At 49.2% G+C, this 20,891-nt stretch overlaps 5 protein-coding genes across 5 annotated transcripts; 1 reads left to right on the top strand and 4 right to left on the bottom strand.

Moving 5' to 3' along the window:
• Nucleotides 1-436: 436 nt before the first annotated feature.
• N7525_007172 (uncharacterized protein) lies at nt 437-5,523 on the bottom strand (the record flags this gene model as incomplete). Its single annotated transcript, XM_002567697.2, has 6 exons — nt 437-772; nt 852-1,234; nt 1,294-1,400; nt 1,455-1,843; nt 1,906-2,251; nt 2,309-5,523. 6 exons carry the CDS (start codon nt 5,521-5,523, stop codon nt 437-439), a joined length of 4,776 nt encoding a protein of 1,591 aa, XP_002567743.2.
• Nucleotides 5,524-6,892: 1,369 nt separating this feature from the next.
• Nucleotides 6,893-11,765, top strand: N7525_007171 (putative Rho guanyl nucleotide exchange factor; the record flags this gene model as incomplete). Its single annotated transcript, XM_061213929.1, has 4 exons — nt 6,893-8,124; nt 8,186-9,114; nt 9,170-11,145; nt 11,196-11,765. The coding sequence occupies 4 exons, from the start codon at nt 6,893-6,895 to the stop codon at nt 11,763-11,765; spliced, it is 4,707 nt and encodes a 1,568-aa protein (XP_061068360.1).
• Nucleotides 11,766-12,098: 333 nt separating this feature from the next.
• On the bottom strand, nt 12,099-14,298 carry N7525_007170 (tRNA lysidine(34) synthetase; the record flags this gene model as incomplete). The annotated part of the gene is made up of 3 exons (XM_002567695.1): nt 12,099-13,831; nt 13,890-14,066; nt 14,145-14,298. The coding sequence occupies 3 exons, from the start codon at nt 14,296-14,298 to the stop codon at nt 12,099-12,101; spliced, it is 2,064 nt and encodes a 687-aa protein (XP_002567741.1).
• Nucleotides 14,299-14,656: 358 nt separating this feature from the next.
• Nucleotides 14,657-15,515, bottom strand: N7525_007169 (uncharacterized protein; the record flags this gene model as incomplete). Its single annotated transcript, XM_002567694.2, has 2 exons — nt 14,657-15,233; nt 15,283-15,515. 2 exons carry the CDS (start codon nt 15,513-15,515, stop codon nt 14,657-14,659), a joined length of 810 nt encoding a protein of 269 aa, XP_002567740.2.
• Nucleotides 15,516-17,532: 2,017 nt separating this feature from the next.
• On the bottom strand, nt 17,533-19,230 carry N7525_007168 (tetratricopeptide repeat protein; the record flags this gene model as incomplete). Its single annotated transcript, XM_002567693.1, has 1 exon — nt 17,533-19,230. The coding sequence occupies one exon, from the start codon at nt 19,228-19,230 to the stop codon at nt 17,533-17,535; it is 1,698 nt and encodes a 565-aa protein (XP_002567739.1).
• Nucleotides 19,231-20,891: the final 1,661 nt, after the last annotated feature.

The following is a 20,891-nucleotide window of genomic DNA, read 5'->3' as shown; positions in this document are numbered from 1 at the left end:
TAACCGAAGGGATTTTGGTCCTATTTGATTTTCTGTTCGGTTTTATTATCTTTGTCTTGGGATACCTGATCCAACGCGGCGTTCTAGTGTCGTATCTGTATGTGTATAGATTGCCCAAAGGAATGATACATCTGTGTCGCAACCCGTCCAGCTCGATATGTTGTAACTACGAAGGTCCATTCTATTGGCGAATCCCAGGTAAGCCTTATGTTGATATGGAACCAGCCTTGACATTCATTCGCATATCATAGGTACAACGAACGTAAACAGCAACATGGGTGGTCTTCTCGCACGCAGCGCCGACCATCAAATCAAGCTATATCTACATGTAGGACATAAACCCCGGCGCTATCCCAAGGTAAATGTAAAAAAGGACAGGGGAGTCAAGAGATTAAGAAAGATACATCATACATCCACGGAAATGGTTCGACACTCCTTAGGAGGTACTTTCCTCTTCCTTTTGAGTGGTTTGGCTTTCTTCGCTGTCCTGTCGGGGCGAAGGATCTTCGCTCTTCGCCTCTGCCTCGCTAGCCTTCTCTGTCTCATGGGGCTGCTCTGGGGACGGGATGGTAGAACCCGGAGCTGGCTTTTCGGGCTCGTTGGCAGTATCGGGGAAGATCTCCGAGAAGAGATCGGGCAGGAAGCGGCCAAGCCGTGTGCGAGTCTCGACCCAGATTTCCTCCTTGCTTGGGTCTTGAGATGGGGGCACCAGGTAGCCTCCATCAGCCATGACTAGGAGGATATTCTTCAAGCTTTCGGGGACTGCTTCTGCCTATGAGATTGGAAACAAGATAGGTTAGATGCGAGTGATCTTGGCATGTTTGGGTCATTGGGTGGAATGAGCGACTTACCAGACTATCGCCCTGACCGCTGTTCATCATGCGGTCGAGGATGTCCAGGATCCTGAGCCAGAGAGGGAGCATACCAGTCCGGTTCGGAAGCTGGTCAAGGAAGCGCAGGAAGATCTTGCAGACCAATGTTGCGGCTTGGAACCGGGTCTCGCTCATACCAACTGGGTCGGAGTGGTAGACCTCGGGCTTCAAAAGGAGTAGGACGAGCGGGAACAGGACTTCATCGAAGATGCTAGTCCACTCCTTGTCATCACTTGAGATCAGTTCGGCAGATAGAAGAGATCGCTGCAGAGTGGAAATAGCATGGTGTCGGATATCGCGGCACGGGTTGATGCATTGACTGGTCAAGGACTGGAAGATAGGTGACCAGTAGGCGGCCCAGGCTAGACATTCACATATTAGAGTTTCGTTGCAAATCACATGTCAGGAGATCAATCGTTACCTTCGTTCTCCTCAAGATGAGATTGTTTGATAAGAGCCGGGACTCGTCCGGTCAGATGATAGATCAGGCCAATTGCCTTAACGCCGCGAGTCACAACCTGGTTCTCACTATTGGAGGAGAGGTAAGTATCAACACTAGAGAGAGTTGCATGGTACCCTTACCTCGACTTAGATTGTTTGACTCCCTTATTACGACGGGCCTGGGCATCCCTGTGTCGTTCTTCGATAGATCCCACACGCCCAGCGCTGACGAAGTCATTGGCCAGGCTGACTACAAACTCATAGTTGTCGGCTGTGATGATGTCGGGCATTGACTCAACAATGCTTTGTAGAAGTTCAAACACGAGAGAAGCGACTGCCTCGTGTTGGTGAAGTCTCTGCAAGATCGACCAGAAGTCCGGAGAAATTGTGATCTCGTTTCGTAGACGGCCGGTATGAGCAATGCACCTGGCAAGACCCTTGACCGTTGCCACGGCCACTGTTTCCAAAATATCCTGGTCAAATCCAGAAATAGCGTGGAGCACAACAGGTACCCGCATGAAGTGTTGGTCCTAGCGTGGTATTAGTACAGAAGGACCTAGATCAAAGCCAAGCGGTAAAGAAGAGTACATACATGGCTCAGTCGCAGGAGGTTTAGGAGGTAAGAAACAACACGCGACACGGTTAGTGGATGGAGGTTCTTCGCATCGCGCACCAGTGTTTGAAGAGTTGTTGCCAGGTTTTCACCCAGGGCCTCCAGTGTCTTCTCATCACGAAGAGTGAGCACCGTTGCCAATTCCAGAACGAATACCATGGAAGGATCGTATTTGGGCTGGTTAGGATCAGCTCTCCCGTTGGCAGCCCTAGATGTTGGTGTCGGCCGTTCGGGCTTCACGACAATGACTGCTGGTGCGTTCTCCTCGGGAAGCAGGGACAGCAAAGCCTCCACGAGCATCTCCAACGAAGACAGTGGAAGAGATCTGCGAGAAAAGTCAGCAAAATAGCCACAAGCCATTCAATAAGACACCTTTACTGACTTGATATTTGTTAAAATTTCGGATATTGAGCATGCGGTCACACAATCCACTGTGCAGAGCGTGTTGTCAAGTTCTTCGTCCGAAGGCTCAGGAGGATCGTCTGCCGCATAACTTGAGAGGTAGGATGTGAATGCGGACAAAATTCCCGTATCGTTGTTGCGTCCATCGCGATCCACCACCTGTGATGGAGGCTGTAGCGGAATTGGAGAAATGTCAAGTTCGGACGTGAGTTTGGCATCAAATGGCGGGATGAGAGAGTTGATGAACAAATTACTTAAGATGCGGACGATGTGCTCCCAGCCCTGTTTGACAGTGGCCTCGTTTGTTGAGAGGACTCGGAAAAGCACCACAGTTGCTAATTGTGCTCTGAAGTCTCGGCCAAATTTGACAGCTAGCTCGCTTACCATCACGCTCTTCTGGCCTACCTGGACCTCCGTGTTAAGTGCTGTGCTCGGAGGTTTGCTTGTAGCCAAAGTGCTAATCGATGCAAGTGAGAAGACGATACGGTCGAATGCCTCAGTCAAGCCATAGCGGGCAGCGATCTGTGCACACTGGTCGAAACCGTTGACCACGCGAGAATACACTGCATCATCTGATGCGGACATGAAGACATAGGAAAGGGTGGCGATCACTGGTTTCCACGTAGCCGCGAACATTTCGGCATCATACATGTTGGTCTCTCCAACAATGGTATCACCGGCAGATGAAGACTTCAGTAATAGTTCCTTCCAAGCATAGTCAAATGCATGCTTGTTTTCATGTTCATCCGGCAGGATGATTTCGTTATTCTTGATAGATTCGTAGATATCCTCAAGGAAATCCTCCGCGAAATCTCCACCACCATTGACACCTCGCAAGTTCCTTGCGAAGCCAGCGCAAGTCATACGGTTTTGAGACTTCACGTTGCGGTTGTAGAGCTCAGTGTTCAGCATGATGATGGCGTAGGTCAAAATGTATAGTGCGTCTTTGTCGGCGATACCAGCCGGCTTTACCTTTTCAATGTAATGTTCCGAAAAAGTCGTCACAATTCGCTCAATAAGCGGCGATTCGCCAGGCAAGCGGAATGAACTGAGTAGTTCCCGAAGGGCTTCAACCGCATTGCGTCCTGAGAAGTCGAGGAGGTCGACAAATGCACCCAACAGCTCCTCATTGCCACGTTTGGAGATGTGCTCTCCGAGGACTTTCTTCGACAGGCGTGTAGTTCCCTTCAAGAAGCGAGCAACCAGAACAGGATTATTCGCATCCTCAATAACACCATGGCTCACAAGGAAGGCAATTCCCTTCTTGGGATCCTCGTTGAACATCTGTGCTCCCTTGATAATGAGTTTCTTTGTGTAACGTTGCTTTTTCAAGGTCTCTTGAGCAGGATAGTCTCCCTGTACCGGCTCATCATCGAGCCGGTCATGAATGAACTGCACATAGCCTAAAAGAGCATCGAGACATAAAGGGGGTACATTTGTAGTACTCCAAGTTGCAGAGTCTGGGAAAGCATTGCGAGAGAGCAATCCAATCATATCCTCACACAGATCTGCTCGGTCCACGTCGCAATCATAGTTGACGAAAAGCTCAACCATGAAGCTAGGTATGCGTGACAACATGCCAATGCTCTCTACCATTGCCTCTCGAGCTTCGGGTCTTCTCGCCCCACCTTCGAGTCCCAACTTCTGTCGATCTTTAACGGGAACGGGCGTGGATCTCCCACTATTGGCCTGGGAAGCCGGCTGTTTCACCAACTTAGGCGATTGGGGAATGCCTTCGTAGAGCAATGGGTTGATGCCAGGTTCTCGCGGTATTTCCACGCGAGGATGCAAGCAGGCCACTAAATATGAGATATAGAGTTCCTGCTGTAATTTCAAAACTGGCCGGCAAGTCGATAACAACGTGCCCGCCACTCTCAACGAGCCAGTCAGAATAGCTATGTGTTCTGACCTAACTAGCTGGAAGAGGTACCGGCAAAGGTCATCTTTGGCCAGGGCAGCTAGACTAGGATGCCGAGCAATTGAGGGACCTGCTACTTCCAAGGCAACATCAATAATGCGGAGTGCCATCACACGCATGGCGTCGGTATGTTGCCGATTATGGGGGTCCAAAAGGTCGATCAAGACACGGAATAGTTCTTTGATGGATGGTAAGGAATAGGGCTGAAGCTCGGTTTCAGAATCATCATGCAGGCTCGGTGGTGCTGCTGCTGCTGTTGCGCTGCCATTTCCTGCCTGCTCGGGTGATCCTTCTCGACTGGTACCGTGCCGTTCTGCGGCCGCGGTGTCTGCGCTGATGGCTGACAAATGCTGCGATGTGACGGTATCTCCGTTGACCGACGGGTCCATCTTCAAACGAGATGGTGGGTCCTTTTTCGTATCTTCGCCCGCAAATGGATCCGGTCCTGCGGGCATTTCTTGATCAAGATGCGACAGACGCATGAAGATCACCTGGCACATCTTGACCATTGCCATTTCGGCGGATCTTCGCAGTACTTCTGACAGACGACCCTGGCAACACATGCTCAGACCAGTTTCCATCATCTCGCAGACGCTCTCGTCGCCCAAAAGTTCGCCTTCGGGTCGTGAAAGTATGCCCTCCATCAACTTCAGAATCCTCAATAGCACTATCTCGTCCGCCGACGAGTCGCTGGCTTCAAATCGGCAGTGTGTAATGGCGGCGGAGAGTAGCTGCATCGCTAAGGGGAGCCGCGGAGAATTTGGGTTGATAATATTGTATGAGAGGAACTTGGTAATGGAGACCAAGGCGATCGAGGTAATTGCGGCGGATGTCGAAGAGGAGCGAACGACCTGTAGGAATGGATGAAGTAAAGCTGGGGTGTCAAAGGTTCGGATGTCCTTGCAATCTTTCAGATCACTCCGCAGTCGTGTAAATGCCGATATCAATGGATTGTCCTGCATGCTCTTCCCCTTCTTCCCTCGCAGACCCCACCGATTAGCCAGGACATGATCTTCATCTGGGCGAGGCGTGCCAGTCCTGCGTGGCCCAGGGCTTGAAGGGGCAGAGTTATCCCGCTCATAAACACGAGAGGCTCCATTGCCGCCCAAAATGGCAGAGACCGAGGAGTGAGCCCAGCGGGCATGTTTGCGCATGGACGAAGTGACGGTGATACATTCAGTGGTCACCAAAGCCACCGGGTCGATGGCAATTGAAAGTGAGGATGAGTCCATGGTGGGATCGAGCATCACAAAAGATGCTCGCTGTTGTGGCACCATTTTGGAAGTCGGAACAAACCAGCTGGTCTCTTGATCATCATACTGCTGGTTGCCATATCGAGCTTAGCGTCTTCCCCGCCCACTCACCGCCTACGACAGGGGCTGTATTAAAGATTACCGTCCAATTTGTATTAAACTGACTGGATTGGATCAGGAACTGTCCCGATGATGTATTGAAGTACCATCTGGTATTGGGCTGCATCCATGGATCCAAAATGTTTGATTTCGCCTTTATTGACATCCTTCCATGCCAAGTTCAGCACTAAATGCCATTATAGCCAGACGATCACAGCACAAAAAGTTCATATTGGAGGTGAAAAGTCAATAAGAAGCTCTAGCTACATCATGTATGCATGAATTCACCAGCATATTGAGCCGGCGATCATCGATATAGTGGCTGATATATTTTCCGAGTAAACAAAGATGAGATTACCGAGTTGACCACGCACATTAATTATGAAACGAGGTTTTTCTAAACCGCCCAAGACATAACGGCTTTGTAACTCAGACAGATCCAGCATTTCTTTCTATTCTTATCATGAAACATCCATGGATGTTCATATATGTTGTTGGTCTCGCATTAAGCCCATGTACAACAATTTGAAACTATAAAGTGCAAACAAGGTGCGGTGGTCCCCATATATTCAGCGATTCATGCAGATATGACCTGTCACATTGGCCCTTGCAGCTGTTGGGGATTGCAACGATAGCAACGGTGTTGATAGTGTTGGCCGGACAAAGCATAGTAGAGTAAACATTAAAAACAAGAGAACAGGACAAGTCAAAGTAGAGAATTGTAATTCCTACAACTTACGAGACCGGGTTGAGCTTAATATCTTCAAGTCATTCTTTTATTTATTTTTACTATTCTTAGTGTTAGGCGCTAATACCCGCTCTTGGTCTATCGGGCTATCGCGATATCAACCCACCGCTTCTCTGTCCCCGCCTCAAAACAAACGCCTCCCCTCAATCTTACACTTCCTTTTACTTGCTTTTTGGGGATTTTCCTGTCCTTTCTTCTTTGTTTATGACATCGAACGTGTCTACTCCCTGAATCTATGAATTGAGTGGATATCTTCTGTATCTCAGCTTCTATGGAGGGGAGCGCGAATGTCGCAATTGCTTTACCAACAACAGGATAACACATCCTACATGCGATCTTCAACTGTCTTTCACCCAGCCTAGGAAATTCCTCTCCTTTAAATCCAAGCATTGCGCTCTTGTGTTTCCCGTCACTCGCTACCTTGCTACTCCATCGCTCCTTCTACGCCAAACCCCGGCGCATTTCATTTGTTTATCGCGCACGATAGCGCTTGCTCACCAGCTTCTCACATTCCGCACTTGCGTCGCAAGTGCACCACCATTCGTTATGGCGACCATCGCACCTCCCCCCGCAGCCCCTACACTGGCAGACCTGCCCCTCGAACATCTCAGCCTCTATCACGTCGTCGACACATGTTTATCATCCATCCTCGTCTTCTATGGTGCCGTTTCAACCGCCAATGCCACTGTGAGCAGTTCCCGCATCCAGGCACATATATTTACACCCGCCGGGTTTCAAAGTTACCCTCGAATTACGGTGTCCCCAGCTGCCCCCGTGTATGCTGCGGTCAATCACCTACCCCGCGAAAAACAAGGAGATGAGGTGTGTCGCGGACTCGCAGTCAGTATGTTGAGGTATTTTGCCGAGCTGTCCGAACCGGTTAAGCACCGTCTGACTGGGATGGCTCGTGCTGGAAGACCGGGAGGAAAGGCCCCCAAGATGTTCGATGAGATGCATGCTGCGGATCTTGCCAACCGTATGACAAAAGTGGATGATTCATTGGACATTATTCAGGATATTCGGAGCGCATATCAAGAACGTAAGGTGCCATGGATTGACATCGACGTGGTGCTTCCTGCAGGTACGATACAACCGGTCCATCGCCGAGAGAGTGCGGGATCAGATATTGAGGGGAGTCAGAATCCCCAATACGGTCCATACACGCCCTTGATAGAGGCATTGGGAGATCCTATGTTTTTGCCAACATCTCGACTTAAGCGTGCGCCGTCTCAACCGACCAATGTCAGTAAATCGCGCCTGTTCGCAAGAAGCCAGAAAGAAGCCCTTCGTCTCACCATGTGCGAGCTTGTGGACACCGAAGAGAGATATGTCGCCAAGCTGTATTCTCTTGTCCATGAAGTGGCCGACGAGTTTCGGCAAAAGGCCGTCGGCAGAGGGCCATCCAGTAACAGCCCCGACGAGGCAGCTTTGGCGGCATTATTCCCACCATGTTTGAATGATATTCTGGAAGTCAACCTGGGATTTCTCGATGTCATTCGACAAGTGCTTGATGAAACAGAGAAAGATGCCATTGCAGATATTGGTCAGGACACAGAGCTCCCTTCTCGGGGTTTGCCCAGGGACAGAGCGGATCCGCTTGGAGCTCTGGCATTCGCAAGGGCCCTTTTTGAGTGGCTACCGCAATTTTCGCAGCCATATGGAGACTATATGCGAGCACATACAGGTTTCACGCAAACTCTGAATTTGTTCATGAAAGATAAGAACTCGAGCTTTTCGAAGAGAGTATACGAGACGGGAGAACAGAGACTGCGCTCTTTGTTGATGGAACCCGTCCAGAGACTCCCCGCGATACAGTCTGCTGATTGACACTATGACAAGCAACTTGCCCTTGGTCCATCCTGCCGTGCGAACTCTGCTAAAAGCACGAGACATTGTGAAGGATATCTGTGCGCTAGAAAATAATTCCCCATCGAGCCATGCCCAAAGTCTTGAACGCCTGAAAGAGCTGGTCAACGGATGGCCAGCAAAGACATTTCCTGAAGGTCGGCTTATTACCGCAGTTGACTTCAACGAGGTCACCCCTCCCTACCACATAGACACAGAGTCATCTGGCAACAACACGGGGATCATGCTTCTTTATAAGAACTGCCTGGTCCTTCTAGCAAAGCCCGCCGAAAGCCGGGCCACGGCTCGTGGTGTGCTAGCTGATATCGACAATGCGGCCGCTTCGACCAGTGATGTGTCCATGTCTTTGCCGCAAGCAGAACTCCAAGTTGTGCAGGTCCTAGACTTTCATAATGTGCGTTGTATGCAATCCTCATGTGGTCGGATTCTGTTTGTCGCGCCAATTTCAGCCAAGTCGTTGGCAGACGAGACAAGCGCCGCAGCGGATCTGCTTGCGTTGGGACTGGCTGGAACGTATGAAGGAAGAGCCAATCGACTGATCGAAGAAATATCAAAAGCGAAGATTGAGGGTCGATTCCCCGAAAGTGAAAGAGAAGGAGGCAAATGGACACTACGAAGCCCTCCCACCGGAGCTGCAAGTAATGTGGGAATACTGGCCTGTGTGTGCGAGGACGGTGAAAGCGCCGCGCTTGACCGGATCCAGTCATCCCCCATACGCGTTGTTTTCAATGCGTCCAAGGCGACTTGTGCTCAAATGTTGAAAGATCCCAAGCTTGAGGTCATCATGTCGATATCTCTTCCAAATGGAGATCAATACAGACTAGACATCGATTCTGTGGTTGGATCTGGGTCTACGGATTTGATCACGGTGGACACTTTCATTCCCACTCTTTCACGACGTCGTAAGTGACACTCTTGACAATTTTGTTTTCTTGCCACTGACATGCAGCAACGAAGTTCAATATTTGCTCTCGCCTTTGCATAGCCCCCGAAACCCTGCATTGACGGACCCATTAGTTCATTCTAATTTTGAAGTCCTTCGGTATATCGCCAGCAGCCTAATCACGCAAGTCAAGACTTCGCGGGGCTTTCGCCCACCTTCGCCGACCAAATTGATCTCGAACCTGTTAGGGAGTAGCCGTGACAACGCATCCACTCTCAAAGGGCCAGGGTCGGCCACTCTTACCGGCGAATTCCCAAAAATGCTCCCGTCAAGAGGCACTCTGTCGAGATCAAATACGCTACCTTCGACATTCCCCGGAAAGGACAAAGAGAAGGACAAGGACAAAGAGAAGGAGAAAGAGAAAGACAAAGAGGAAACCGGGAACAAAATATCAGTTGTTGGGGCATCCGCCTCCAAGGGATTGGATACTCAGTTCGGGTTGCTGGAACAGACATTTGCAGCCTATGTACTTTCTCTGCAGTCTCGGAGTGGGAACATACTGGGTCGAATGCTTCGGGCCAGAGATCATGTTGATCGGGCGCCAGTCAATGAGCTCTACAATATTTTGCTGGAAGATCCAAGCAGAATCCAGGCTGCCGCCGAAGTGCCAGTCGATACGCTTTTTGTCGCATTTGAAACATTCCTGGCGAACGCTTGGAGAAGAAGCATGGGCCCGATCTTGAGTTCGTCTTCTCTGAAATGGATTCAGAGCCAGTTTGATACCATGATACCGCGAGATTTTGATGAGCAATTCCGGAAATTTGTGACAGATATGAGCCCGCAAAATAGACGAGCTCTAGCCGCGATTATTCGACTGCTTGCCGAGCTACTCGATGCCTCTGGAAATGATGGAGATCGTGGTGCTTTGACGATGGCATTTGCGGAGGTACTCACCGAAGACGGAGATCCCAGCCACCATGTCTCCCTTTTGGATCGACTGGTCGAAGACTTTGATAACCTCTTTGAAGAGTTTATTCCTGGAGGTACCTCGGTGGAAGGAACATTGACCTGCGATCAATCGAAATCTCATACCAATGCCGGGTCAGTCGGTTCCAATTCTTCCTCTTTCCGCAAACGCTTTGGCTTTGGTATGCACAGGGATACCTCGAAAAACGAAGGCGAAAGCAAAGTCGCAGCGATTCTACGGACATTGAGCAAGAAGCAAAGCCCAGCCGACTCAGAGCCTAACACACCCAAGGGCTCCCTGATGCGTTCCAAGTCAACTGACGTGGACGCTCGTCTGGGTTTCCTTCGCCCTACATCTCGCGATCGTCCTACGTCTCGTGATCGCCCTGTATCTGGCGACCGCCCTACATCCCGTGATCGTCCCTACCGTCCTTACGGGTTCGCATCTGAGGAGCAAATCTCGAGGCCGGGCACCGGTTATGAAAACCCGCCTTCTCTATCTTCTTTCCGAGGATTCTCTGAAGATGCACCAAGGACTCGTAGAAAACGAAGGAGCTCTCTTTCGGATTTGCGACCACCCACAGCATCCTCAGATGCATCCAGTATCTCTCCGACTCAACAGCTCCGCCCGACGACCCCTTCCAGCCGCCCGCGAGGAGAAGTGGTAACGCCCACCAAGCAGTCCAGACCTCAAAGCAGTTACATACCAACATCACCTATGCGCGGTCAATCCCCTATGCGTGGTCAATCACCAATGCGTTCTAGGCTGCCAGCAAAATCAGGTTCACCGACGCGACTAGGATCACCCATTCGCCGTCTGTCTCCGCCCCGTCCATCTACGCCGAGCAGAAAGGAGAACATTGACCCCAGGACTCCACAGACAGAGCGTACAACAAAGCCGAGGAGCGGTGTCTCAGTATCGCCAGCAGAGGAGTCAAGAAGGGGATCCCACACGTCGGGCATCCCTCAGCGGACTCCGGGCCTTCGGGAGCGGACAACCACCAACGGCTCTGATACTAAGCGTCCACAGTCTTCGTCTTCCTCGCAGAGACCGCAGAAGCCGCGGATGCAAAGCCCACAAAAGGTTGGTCGCATCGTCTTTGTCTCGATAATGACTGTACTAACGTTCCCTAGTTACGTGATCGTGTTCAACTCGAAAAGAAGACCCAAAATTCTACTCAATTGGGTCTGAAAGATGAGCTCACAGAGCTTGGTCACGAATTACGTTCTCTGAAGCTCACACCACCAAGGCAATCCAACGCAATGAACCTGGAGTTTGATTTTGACCGTACAGACACCAATCCATATTCTGCTACCACCACATCCCTTGAAGCTCGCATGCGCAATCTTGAAGCCCGATTTGAGACGCTTACCTGGGAATACAATGGCCGCACAACCGCTCTCGAGCGAGACCTGGAGTCGTCCTTGGTTCTTAGCGAGAAGCGCGTGAAGAAATTGGACGAGCTTTATCGCGAGGCAAGTGCCGAGAACGAGGCTCTCTATGATCGGTTTAATACCGAGCTCAGCAAAATTGCAAAGGATGTCCGATCCGGCCACGCAGAAGACGCCTTGAAGTCTCAACTGGCAAGTGCTCTAGACGAGATCGGCCGTGTGAAGAAAGAAAACTTCCGCTTGAAACGAGAAGTCGGAGGTCTTCGAGCCCAGTCAGCTGCCGCTGCACTGCTCAAGGCGAGCGAGCAATGACCCGATATACAGCATCGAGGGCTTGTCCCATCATTCATTCATTCAACCCACCTGGACATCTATTCGACGACCTGACACCTGTCACATATTTCTTTTCCTTTCACCTTGTATTTTGATAGCGCACAAGCCTCTTCTACTTTCCTTTGGACACTTTCTCATTTGCATACATATCCATGGCCCTTTCTTACTTGTCTTCATTCATATTCGTTGTCACCCTTCATACTGGCCTATCCGTACAGATAGCCATTGACCATGTATGCATAGCTCAGGAGATCAAGATTTCACAGGGCTTGCTTTTCTTTTTCTTTTGTCTGCGTGTTGTTGTCATGTACACTAAGCCTCTTCGGCATCTTTATCCACCGGCCAGCCCATCAGGCGTAGTGCCTCAGTGTCAATCATTTTGTACATCCACTGCCATTTCAGTTTCCAGCGACAGCGTAGATGTACCAGTTCCACTTCATTGAGAGAAGAATACTTAGCTGAATGACCAGATAGCCTATAGTCCAAAGTCGGCAATGTCAGCTGTTGCCAAACCTTCTGGCCCAGAGGCCTTTCTGGTTTGGACACGGTACCGTCCCTTGATACCACAGGTAAAGTGAAGCGTAGCTGAGCAGGCGCTTCAGCAGACAAGAGGGCTTTGACGTGCTCAAAAGTTCCAGGCATTTTCCGTTCAGCGCCAGTATCCTTATTCGTTTGCCCCTGCGGCCTTGATTTAACCCCGTCTTTGCGTATCCGTTCGATATCAAATTTATGGAACGGGCGTATCGTAAGAGGAACACTTATCAATTGATCCCCCAATTCACTGGGATCACGGTCTACCGGAACAAGACGAAGCCGCATCCAGTACCGGTTATCCCACAAAACCCACGGAGTAAAGCTGCCACTAGGCGAAACGTTGATTTGCGTCACGGGGTCACGGCCTTTCATGAATGGTTGCCGGGAAAGCAGCCAGATATTATCACCACCGGGACGAGGGTCTTGGGACTTTTCAAGCGTGGAGGCTTCGTTCGTGAGACGCTGGAACAGGACCCCGGCTACTGTGAAGGCCTTTCTTCTTTTCTGGTCATTGGATGTGGCGCTTGCGCCATGAGAACCATCTGCACCGGGGAATACGTTTGAGACTAGCGACCCGTAGCTGCGTAGCGAGAAATGGCTGTCGGGGAATGGAGAGACTAGTTCTGTTATGCGGCGGAGAACGATGGTCTGGATCTGTCGGGTCCGAGACTCCGACAATGTTGCCAGTTGGGGGTCCATGGATGCTGGGCTCGGGTCTAGAAATTGAATGACCGCTGAGCCTGCCTTGGGATCGAAATCTAGGATTCGGCATTGGGATGAGAGGAGGTAGTTGGAAAGCTCGTTTGATCTCTGGAGGAGGTCTTTGCTTGAACGGATTAGGGAGAGGATGGATTGAGATCCCAGCGCACGGGGTAGGGAGTTTGAGGTGCGAAGGCTGCGGATGGCGTTCCGGGGAGTGAGGGTTGGGTCGAAATTTGTTGGGTCTGAGACGTAGGGGACGTTGTTCTTGTGGCAGGTCTCTAGAAGACTTGCTTTGGTGAAAGAGAGCAGAGGTCGACAGATGAATATGCCGGGGCTTGCCATCTTTACATTAGATGTGAGATTGGAGTAAATTATATCTGTCCTATCGTTTGGATTAGGAAAAGTGATGAACCCCTGTTTCTGATTATCGAATCGAACTTTAGGTTGGGGTTTTGTCGGTGGCTTTGTTGGAATTGATGTAGTTGACCAGCTCTCAGAAGCCCCGAAGAGCCCATGACATTCGGGGATTCGAGCAACTTCGGGGATGCCGCCAAGACCTAAACCAGTTGCCCCAGTGGAGAGCCGCCAAATGGTGGTTTCGATGTTGTCATCTTGATGATGGCCTAAAAGCAACGTTTCAAGTTTGAACTCATGACAAGCTATGCCGAGGGCTTGGAAACGGAGTCGTCGAGCATGTGTCTCAAAGGCGGATGGCATGGGACTCGATGCTCCAGATTTTGGCGAAGATAATTGTGTCTGACTTGGAGTAGTATCCGACCAGTCCAAACTAAGGATATGAGTCCTAATGTCTGTTTAAGAACGGTTAAATGACCTTCCGAAAATATAATATTCCGACTTGGAACGTACCCATATCACGGAGCCAGCCAGCAACCTTTTGGGCCTCAATAGTGCTTTCTGGACGGGCACGATGATCTACCACAAAAGCAGTCACAGAAATGGCTCCAGCAACATCCGAAGAGCGTTCCAGTTGCTTGCATAGGTATGCCAAAGCCATGGAGTCTGCGCCGCCACTGACGGCGATTCCTACCATCTCGCGCGTTAGCTATAAGCTCTCGAGATACGAACAACGGAATTTGTAATGTTTCAATATTCAAAGCTTACCAAATCTCTGTGGAAGCTGCAGAGTGTCATTATCACCGGATTTCTTTCCATATTTGGTGCTGCCGTAATTGATGCGAGCCCGTCGCGATCCGGACCATGCTTGCTGGAAGCAACGCTGGAACAGAAATGGCGAGATTGATATATTCCCGGCCATTTCTAATCTTCCTGGAATTAAACATAGGCTCGAAAATTCAATATCATCATCGGCCTATAGATTACTTCGCGCGCAGGAGAACCTCAGGGTAATATCGTCGGCTCGGCCAATCAATTTTCCCGAGAACGTGACCAGATGGCCTTCACGAGAATATTTCCCAGAGATCCTATAGGTTATTATTTTAAATAATGTCAAGTCATTTTGGTACATTTTTGGGGGATCTATCAGTGTTCTGATACTAACAGGACCATAAGTGATGGTTGCTGGGTTTCATATGTTGCTTGGATGCTTGATCCTATAGTTACATTACGGCAAACCAACACTATGGCAGAGTGAGGCCTGTATATAATTTACATCTCTAGATCCCAGAACTGTTAGGAAAAGCAGCCAGGTAAGCACCCTCGATTTCCCTGCCCATCCCCCCAACACCCTCAAAAATCACATCCGATTTCAGAGATCTGTCAAGGATTTCCACCCCATGTCGCAGCTCCTCACTCAATCTCTCAGCATCGGCAATCTCCGACGCAGGAGTGGGATTATTAAGCAGGTGGTAACAATTTGAAAGCCGATCCGTCGCTAGACAGGCACGCAGTCGATGCAGTAGCATGAGAAGACCGTAGCAGCTTTGCATAGCCGAGCAAGCAAAGTAAGGAATGGTTTTCGGATATGTTCTGGACCCAGAAGAAGTGACTGACCCAAGTGGATTCGCATATGGTAAATTGCGATATATCGTCGTCACGACGAGTGAAGACTTGAGACAGATAATCGAGGATTCTTGCTCGGTGAACGGGAATGAGACCTCGCGATCTGTTAGCCACTTGGGAGCAGGTTGGTGCGGGAAATCATCGCTGTTGATTGCTGCAAGATCGCAGTAATTGTCGAGAAAAAGGGGGATGTCCATAAATGCCCGGAAGCGATGCAGCCGAGTGCGAGCACTAGAAGGGTTAACAAAACCCGTATCCAGGTTGGAGATGAATGACTCACGCATGAATCAACATGCGGCTGATCATCCACATGGTTTGGGCTACGGATGCCTCTGGCCCTTCATCAAAAGTCGTCATAACATGGCGGTCTGCTTCGCCCACCAAAGATACAAAATCTGAATCCAGCTTGCGTATTCGGGTGCCGAAATCGGAGAGAACGGCTGTTTTATCCACGCTTTCAATGTTCTGGACCATTTTGTTAGACTCGAAAAGAGCTTCTTGTGCCTTCATCATTATGGGCCATGGCTTGTAACAGTCAGTAGGTGATTGAAGAACTATGGAAAGAGTCGATTCAATACCTCCAGATAAACATCAAAGTTGGGATATGGGGTAGTTATTCGTGGATCATGCATGGAAACAATTGGTGGCTAGATATCAATTAGCCAACCTCGGTCAGTGAGAGTGTTCATGTGTTCACTTACAGAAAGATGGAGGCTCGATGATAGATATGTGACCCAGATCTATTGAACCAGTGAGAAACAGACTCGACAATAACATGTCTCTCCCACTAACCGTCATCCACCAAGCTCGTCTCTGTGCCTCAGAATAATCTGTCGTCGTCGAGTCAAGTCTATGAATAGAGGTATCCATAGCCGTTGTGATAGCCTGATTAACTCGAGCCCTCATTCTAGATACGTTACCACGCTGGCAATACTCATAGATGCTAAGGACCACGAGAGCTAGAACCGGACCAAGCTGAGCCGGAACTTGCGGATGCAACCCATTTAGTGCGCGAGAAGATTCTATCCCAGGGACATTAGGGCTTAAACCAGGCGACAAATCGTCAGTCTCAGTCTCCACAGCAGCCAGGGCCGCCTGGGCAAATAACTGCGCATAGGACCGTCTAGTCGCAAGGTTCGTTTCAGCCATTGGAAAGGTGTCTTCGGCGGTAGGTATAAGGACTAGCATTGCGGACAAAGCAAGACTCAGAGACGATGTTGGCCAATAAGGCATATGGGACTTGTCAGCTTGAGAACTTTCTCCAAATGGCCTGATTACACTAGGGTGATCTTCCTGCTGTTGTACCGCAGGAGGCGGCAACAGAGGTAAATACGGATGGATGTAAATATAATAGGCATTCGCACTGTGGCTCCAATTAGCAGTCAGTCATCTGTTGATTCATGTCTCTTTTGCACCAACATTTCCGCTTCGGACTGATATGCGCGTATTACCGGTGGACCCACATCCTGCACAGGGGCCGACTCGTAGGAGCTATCGTCATGCGGGGTGAGTTGACCCCAGAACTGGTGGGCTCCATCCACAGTTGATAGAGAATCCGGGGAGAGATCGAGATTGTGAATCCCAGCGAATGGCGATACCAAACCGATCATGTTATCAAGGAATGGATCTGGTCAATGGTTAGATACTATGACGACTTGTTATCCAGGGATAATTGAGCTACCAAGTTCATCAGGCACATCTGATATTGAAGATGACAGTGAGTTGCCTGCAGTTGGTCGTCGTTGTGCCTCTTCATACCGGGCTCCTCTGCGAGGACCACCCCGGCGACTGGGTCGATAACTGCACTCTCTATTCCTTCCAGAACACTAATCAATGTATTAGCCAATGAACACCAGAGTAAGGGGTTGGACATACACTGCTACAGGGATGTTGGCCGTCACAACGTGTTTTTGATGTTCGACTACAAAACATGAGCTCAAGGCAAAAATGAACGGTCAAGAAGGTATGCAGCGCACCATGGTAGACATGCAGCTTTCACAGGTGGTCTTGTAACACGAGGCATCTTGCTAATTGTTTGAAAAGTGCAGTTAGCAAATGATGTCAGGAAAGAACGAGAATCCATGGACTTTATAGGGATCTCCTAGAAAATCACATGACTTTAAAAAAACCCATACAAAAGTGCTTATTACCCTTTGTGTCAGTGAGTCAAACACTGTCAATTTAGTAGTTAGAGATTTATATCACTGGAATTGACCAAGTTGTCTGCGGTGTATGGACGTCACCACGGCACGTGATATCTATACCCTGATCGGTGGGCGGGATTGACTTGATAAGATTTACCTTTATCTAGCTGTTGTTTCGATTGCTTCACGAGAAGATCAATTGGACGTTGTCCAAGGACAAGAGTTGACCTCTGTTTCGGCGTTTGATATCTGGACCAAACACCGAGTCAACCCGCCATCGGCGATTGGTCGATCTGCTGTGGGAATTTCTATCTGAGATCTTAATACATAGTGCATTGATGATGAGCTGGTAATATAACTTATAAAGACAATTTACATATATCGATTTATTTGCAACAACTCTTGCCAACATTGGGCGTTTCAAAGGTATCCAGACGACAGAAACAGGAAGATGTTACAGGCACATCAGCCACAGCAGCTGCTATCGCCAACTGGGGCCCAATAATGCGCGCCTCATCATGCCGACCAAGACGTATCAAACATTCATGGTAGCCCTGCAAAGCCCATATATTATTCGGATGCTGACGAGCACGGATAAGAGTGCTATCAAGACCCAGGTCAGCCTGGTAGACAGCCGCTGCATCCTCAACATGGCCCTGTTCTAGCAAAAGAGCAGCGTATGCATGACGGGTGGGCTGCATCCAGCTCCAGGGTTCACTGTAACCCAGCCCATCATCCAATTCAATCGAGCGACGTAGATGCTCGAAAGCCTCCGTGTAGTTCCCACGGCGGTACTCGATCTCGCCGTCCAACATTTCCGACGCCACCCCCAGAATATCAACGCACTTGTTGGGCCAGTCCAAGCGCGTATCCGGGACTCGATCTCGGGCTGCTCGATAGAGCTCTCGCTGGCGCTCTGCATCCGGCACGTTCCCTGTGGCTGCATATGCTACGCCCTTAGCGTAGTGCAGGACCGCTATCGTCATGCAGTACAGCTCTGGATCCGAGGGGATCGCAATCTCAATAATCTCATCCCACATGCCGAACCGTACCATGATGTGCGCGCGTACAGACATGAAGACTTCGATATAGTCTGACATGGCCGAGAGTAATTCTTTCGGCAGAGTTGCCTCCATGCGGTCCACGGCTGCAAATGCGGCCTGTTTCTGGCCCGCAAACATGGCTGCGTAGATGAGCGAGTGGTAGGTGTGCATGCGGTAGACGGAGTAGAAATTAAATGGGCCTTTCAGCGCCAGGTATTTCTCATCTGCAATAGCGGCACGCTGGTTTGCGCGGACGGCACTTCGATAATCTCCAACCAGCACGTCCAGATGGGATGGCATATGATTGATATGACCCGCATCTGGAACGAGGTCCCGGAGATGGTCTGCCGGTCGGAGGCCTAATTCTGGGAAAGGCGACATCTCAATAAGATGAATGTAGATGTGTAGGAGACCGGGGTGTTTGGAGGCATCTTTATGTTGGAGAGCTGTCTCTAGCACTTTCTTTGCTTCCATGGTACGAGTGCCTGGGTTTGGTTTCCCCGTTACCATGTCCCACAACTTCCAGGGAGTGAGGCTGATCAAGGAATCAGCGTACAAAGTGACCACATCCAAATCATCGCTGAACTGTTCATATGCCTCTTTCATTGCATCGGCATATGCAATATTTTGGACAGCATATTGCTCCATGCTAGCAGGCTTATCACTTTGATAGCGGGCAGAAATTGCCTTGGCGAGGGCCCTTTCCACGGGGTTTGCATTTTTTGTAGAGAGGAAACGAGCTTTGGTTGCAGCTCGATATGTGTTTTCCACAACGGCTGCTAAATCGTTGCCGAGGAAATCCCAAGGCTGATTGTAGTTGGGACCGAGGGAATATGCCAACCCCCAGTATGCCATCATACATAATGGATCATGCACCAATGCCTGTTTGAAACAGATGACGGATTCCTTATGGTTGAAGGAATAGGCCCACACGAGACCGCGGTCAAACCATATTTGGGCTTCAGGACTGGTAGTCGTGATGACCTTCCCGTATGATCCAAGGTTATAGGGATATTCGGCCTGGGTTGATGCTTTCGTCATGTTGCAGATATCCCACCGTATGATGCGGGAAGATGAGAGATTGAAGAGTTCGGGTTTCGGCGGGGTTTCCCGCTACTTGTACCCAACGGCTTCGGACTACTCCATTTTGTTCTCTTATATTTTATATTTTATGTTTTTAATGTAATACTATAAACCGAGCTATTGAACAATTTTGAACTATACTGTCTACACTGCATCCTATTGGATCAGCTGGTATGCAAATGCGATTAGGTTGTACTAGATTGTACTATTGTTCCTTGCTAGATCACCACCCGACATAACAACCTTGGAAAATATGCACCTATTACGCAATGATATTCGACTCATTTTTTATAATTCAGGGATTGATTCTCTTGGATTTTAGAAGAAAAAGAGTAGAAGGAAAAGGAGAAATATAGGCAAAACACGAGTCAGTGCATTTCAGCCTCAATCGTCCCTATTTCCCCCGTCGGATCAGCCCACACTGTTATATATATCTCCATTTTTTTTTCATCTCCCAGACATCGTATGGTGTACCTAAATAGGAAGTTCATCTCCTTTAATTTCAGATCTGAGCTTGAGCCCTCACTTTTGAAACCACCTAGTGTTAAATTTGTCATATTCTCCTAGTTATATAGTGCAGGGATATCTAGCCATGGCCCCAATACAAGGTCAGACACATCAGGCAATGGCACACAAGTACGGACCTATCTATATTGTACTAAAGGAGGGCATCTTCATCCTACTTGACTGGATATTGGTTAAAATGATACATCTTCCTGACTCGTTGGCATGATTGCAAATAATTAGTCAGCACCGGTGGACAGTACCTAGGTAGGTAACGTAGGATGTGAGCAAAGCCCAATCAATGACAGCGGGCTGACGATGGGATTAGATCGATATCAATGCTAATAAACCAAGGGGAGAAGGAAGACGAGACATCATCCCAATCTTGTGTGAAATGCCTCACAGCTGATAAAGTATAACTAGACAATATAGACCCAATATAAATCAGAGACCAGGCTGAGTACACGAGAAAAAGCAAATGACTCGTGTTAGCTGACTATCTCCCATTAAAGCCTCAATAGTACTAGTGCTAAGATGATCCCAATTATTGAACCAGCGAGAATAAAGTTGCACTTTTCCCATCACAATGATCTGCAGGTGAGATATAAAATAAGCAAAATGTGACATGCCTGCATATTAAATGTATTCCAACTTGAGAGGAATCTCGGATCCGAGATATTCCAAGCTCTTGCATGGACTCTAGGCAGACCTCATGGTTACTCTAATGCAAGTTTAGTTTGCTTCTGCCTTCTTCCAGGTGCAAACTGAAAGCGGAACTCGGCAAACGCATTATGCAGGGGATGGAGTGCACAGGACTCTGCTTCATGCTTCACCATTTACTCCCTGTTTTGGCCGTGCCATGTTATGACTCTTCCTGTGTCTACATAAGAGACATGCAATGCAATCGTTGCTCTTTTACAATAGTCCTCGGGAAGTGACCAAAGCGAAGAATTTCATTTCATTCGATAGAACCGGGATGGATCATGGAAATGGGCGTATGGTTAGTACGCCAATATCTCTTGAACGTTCCATTTGTAGAGCTAGTCAGGGGCCACGAACGGAACTTACAAGCCTGAAGGATTCACAAATACAATTCTCCGCCAGTGTTGCCGGTT

This window comes from Penicillium rubens (assembly GCF_028828025.1).
Source record: "Penicillium rubens strain IBT 27055 chromosome Unknown utg000003l_segment0_segment0, whole genome shotgun sequence".
In the NCBI taxonomy this organism is placed as follows: Eukaryota; Fungi; Ascomycota; class Eurotiomycetes; order Eurotiales; family Aspergillaceae; genus Penicillium; species Penicillium rubens.
This window is presented reverse-complemented; position numbering and strand designations above follow the sequence as displayed.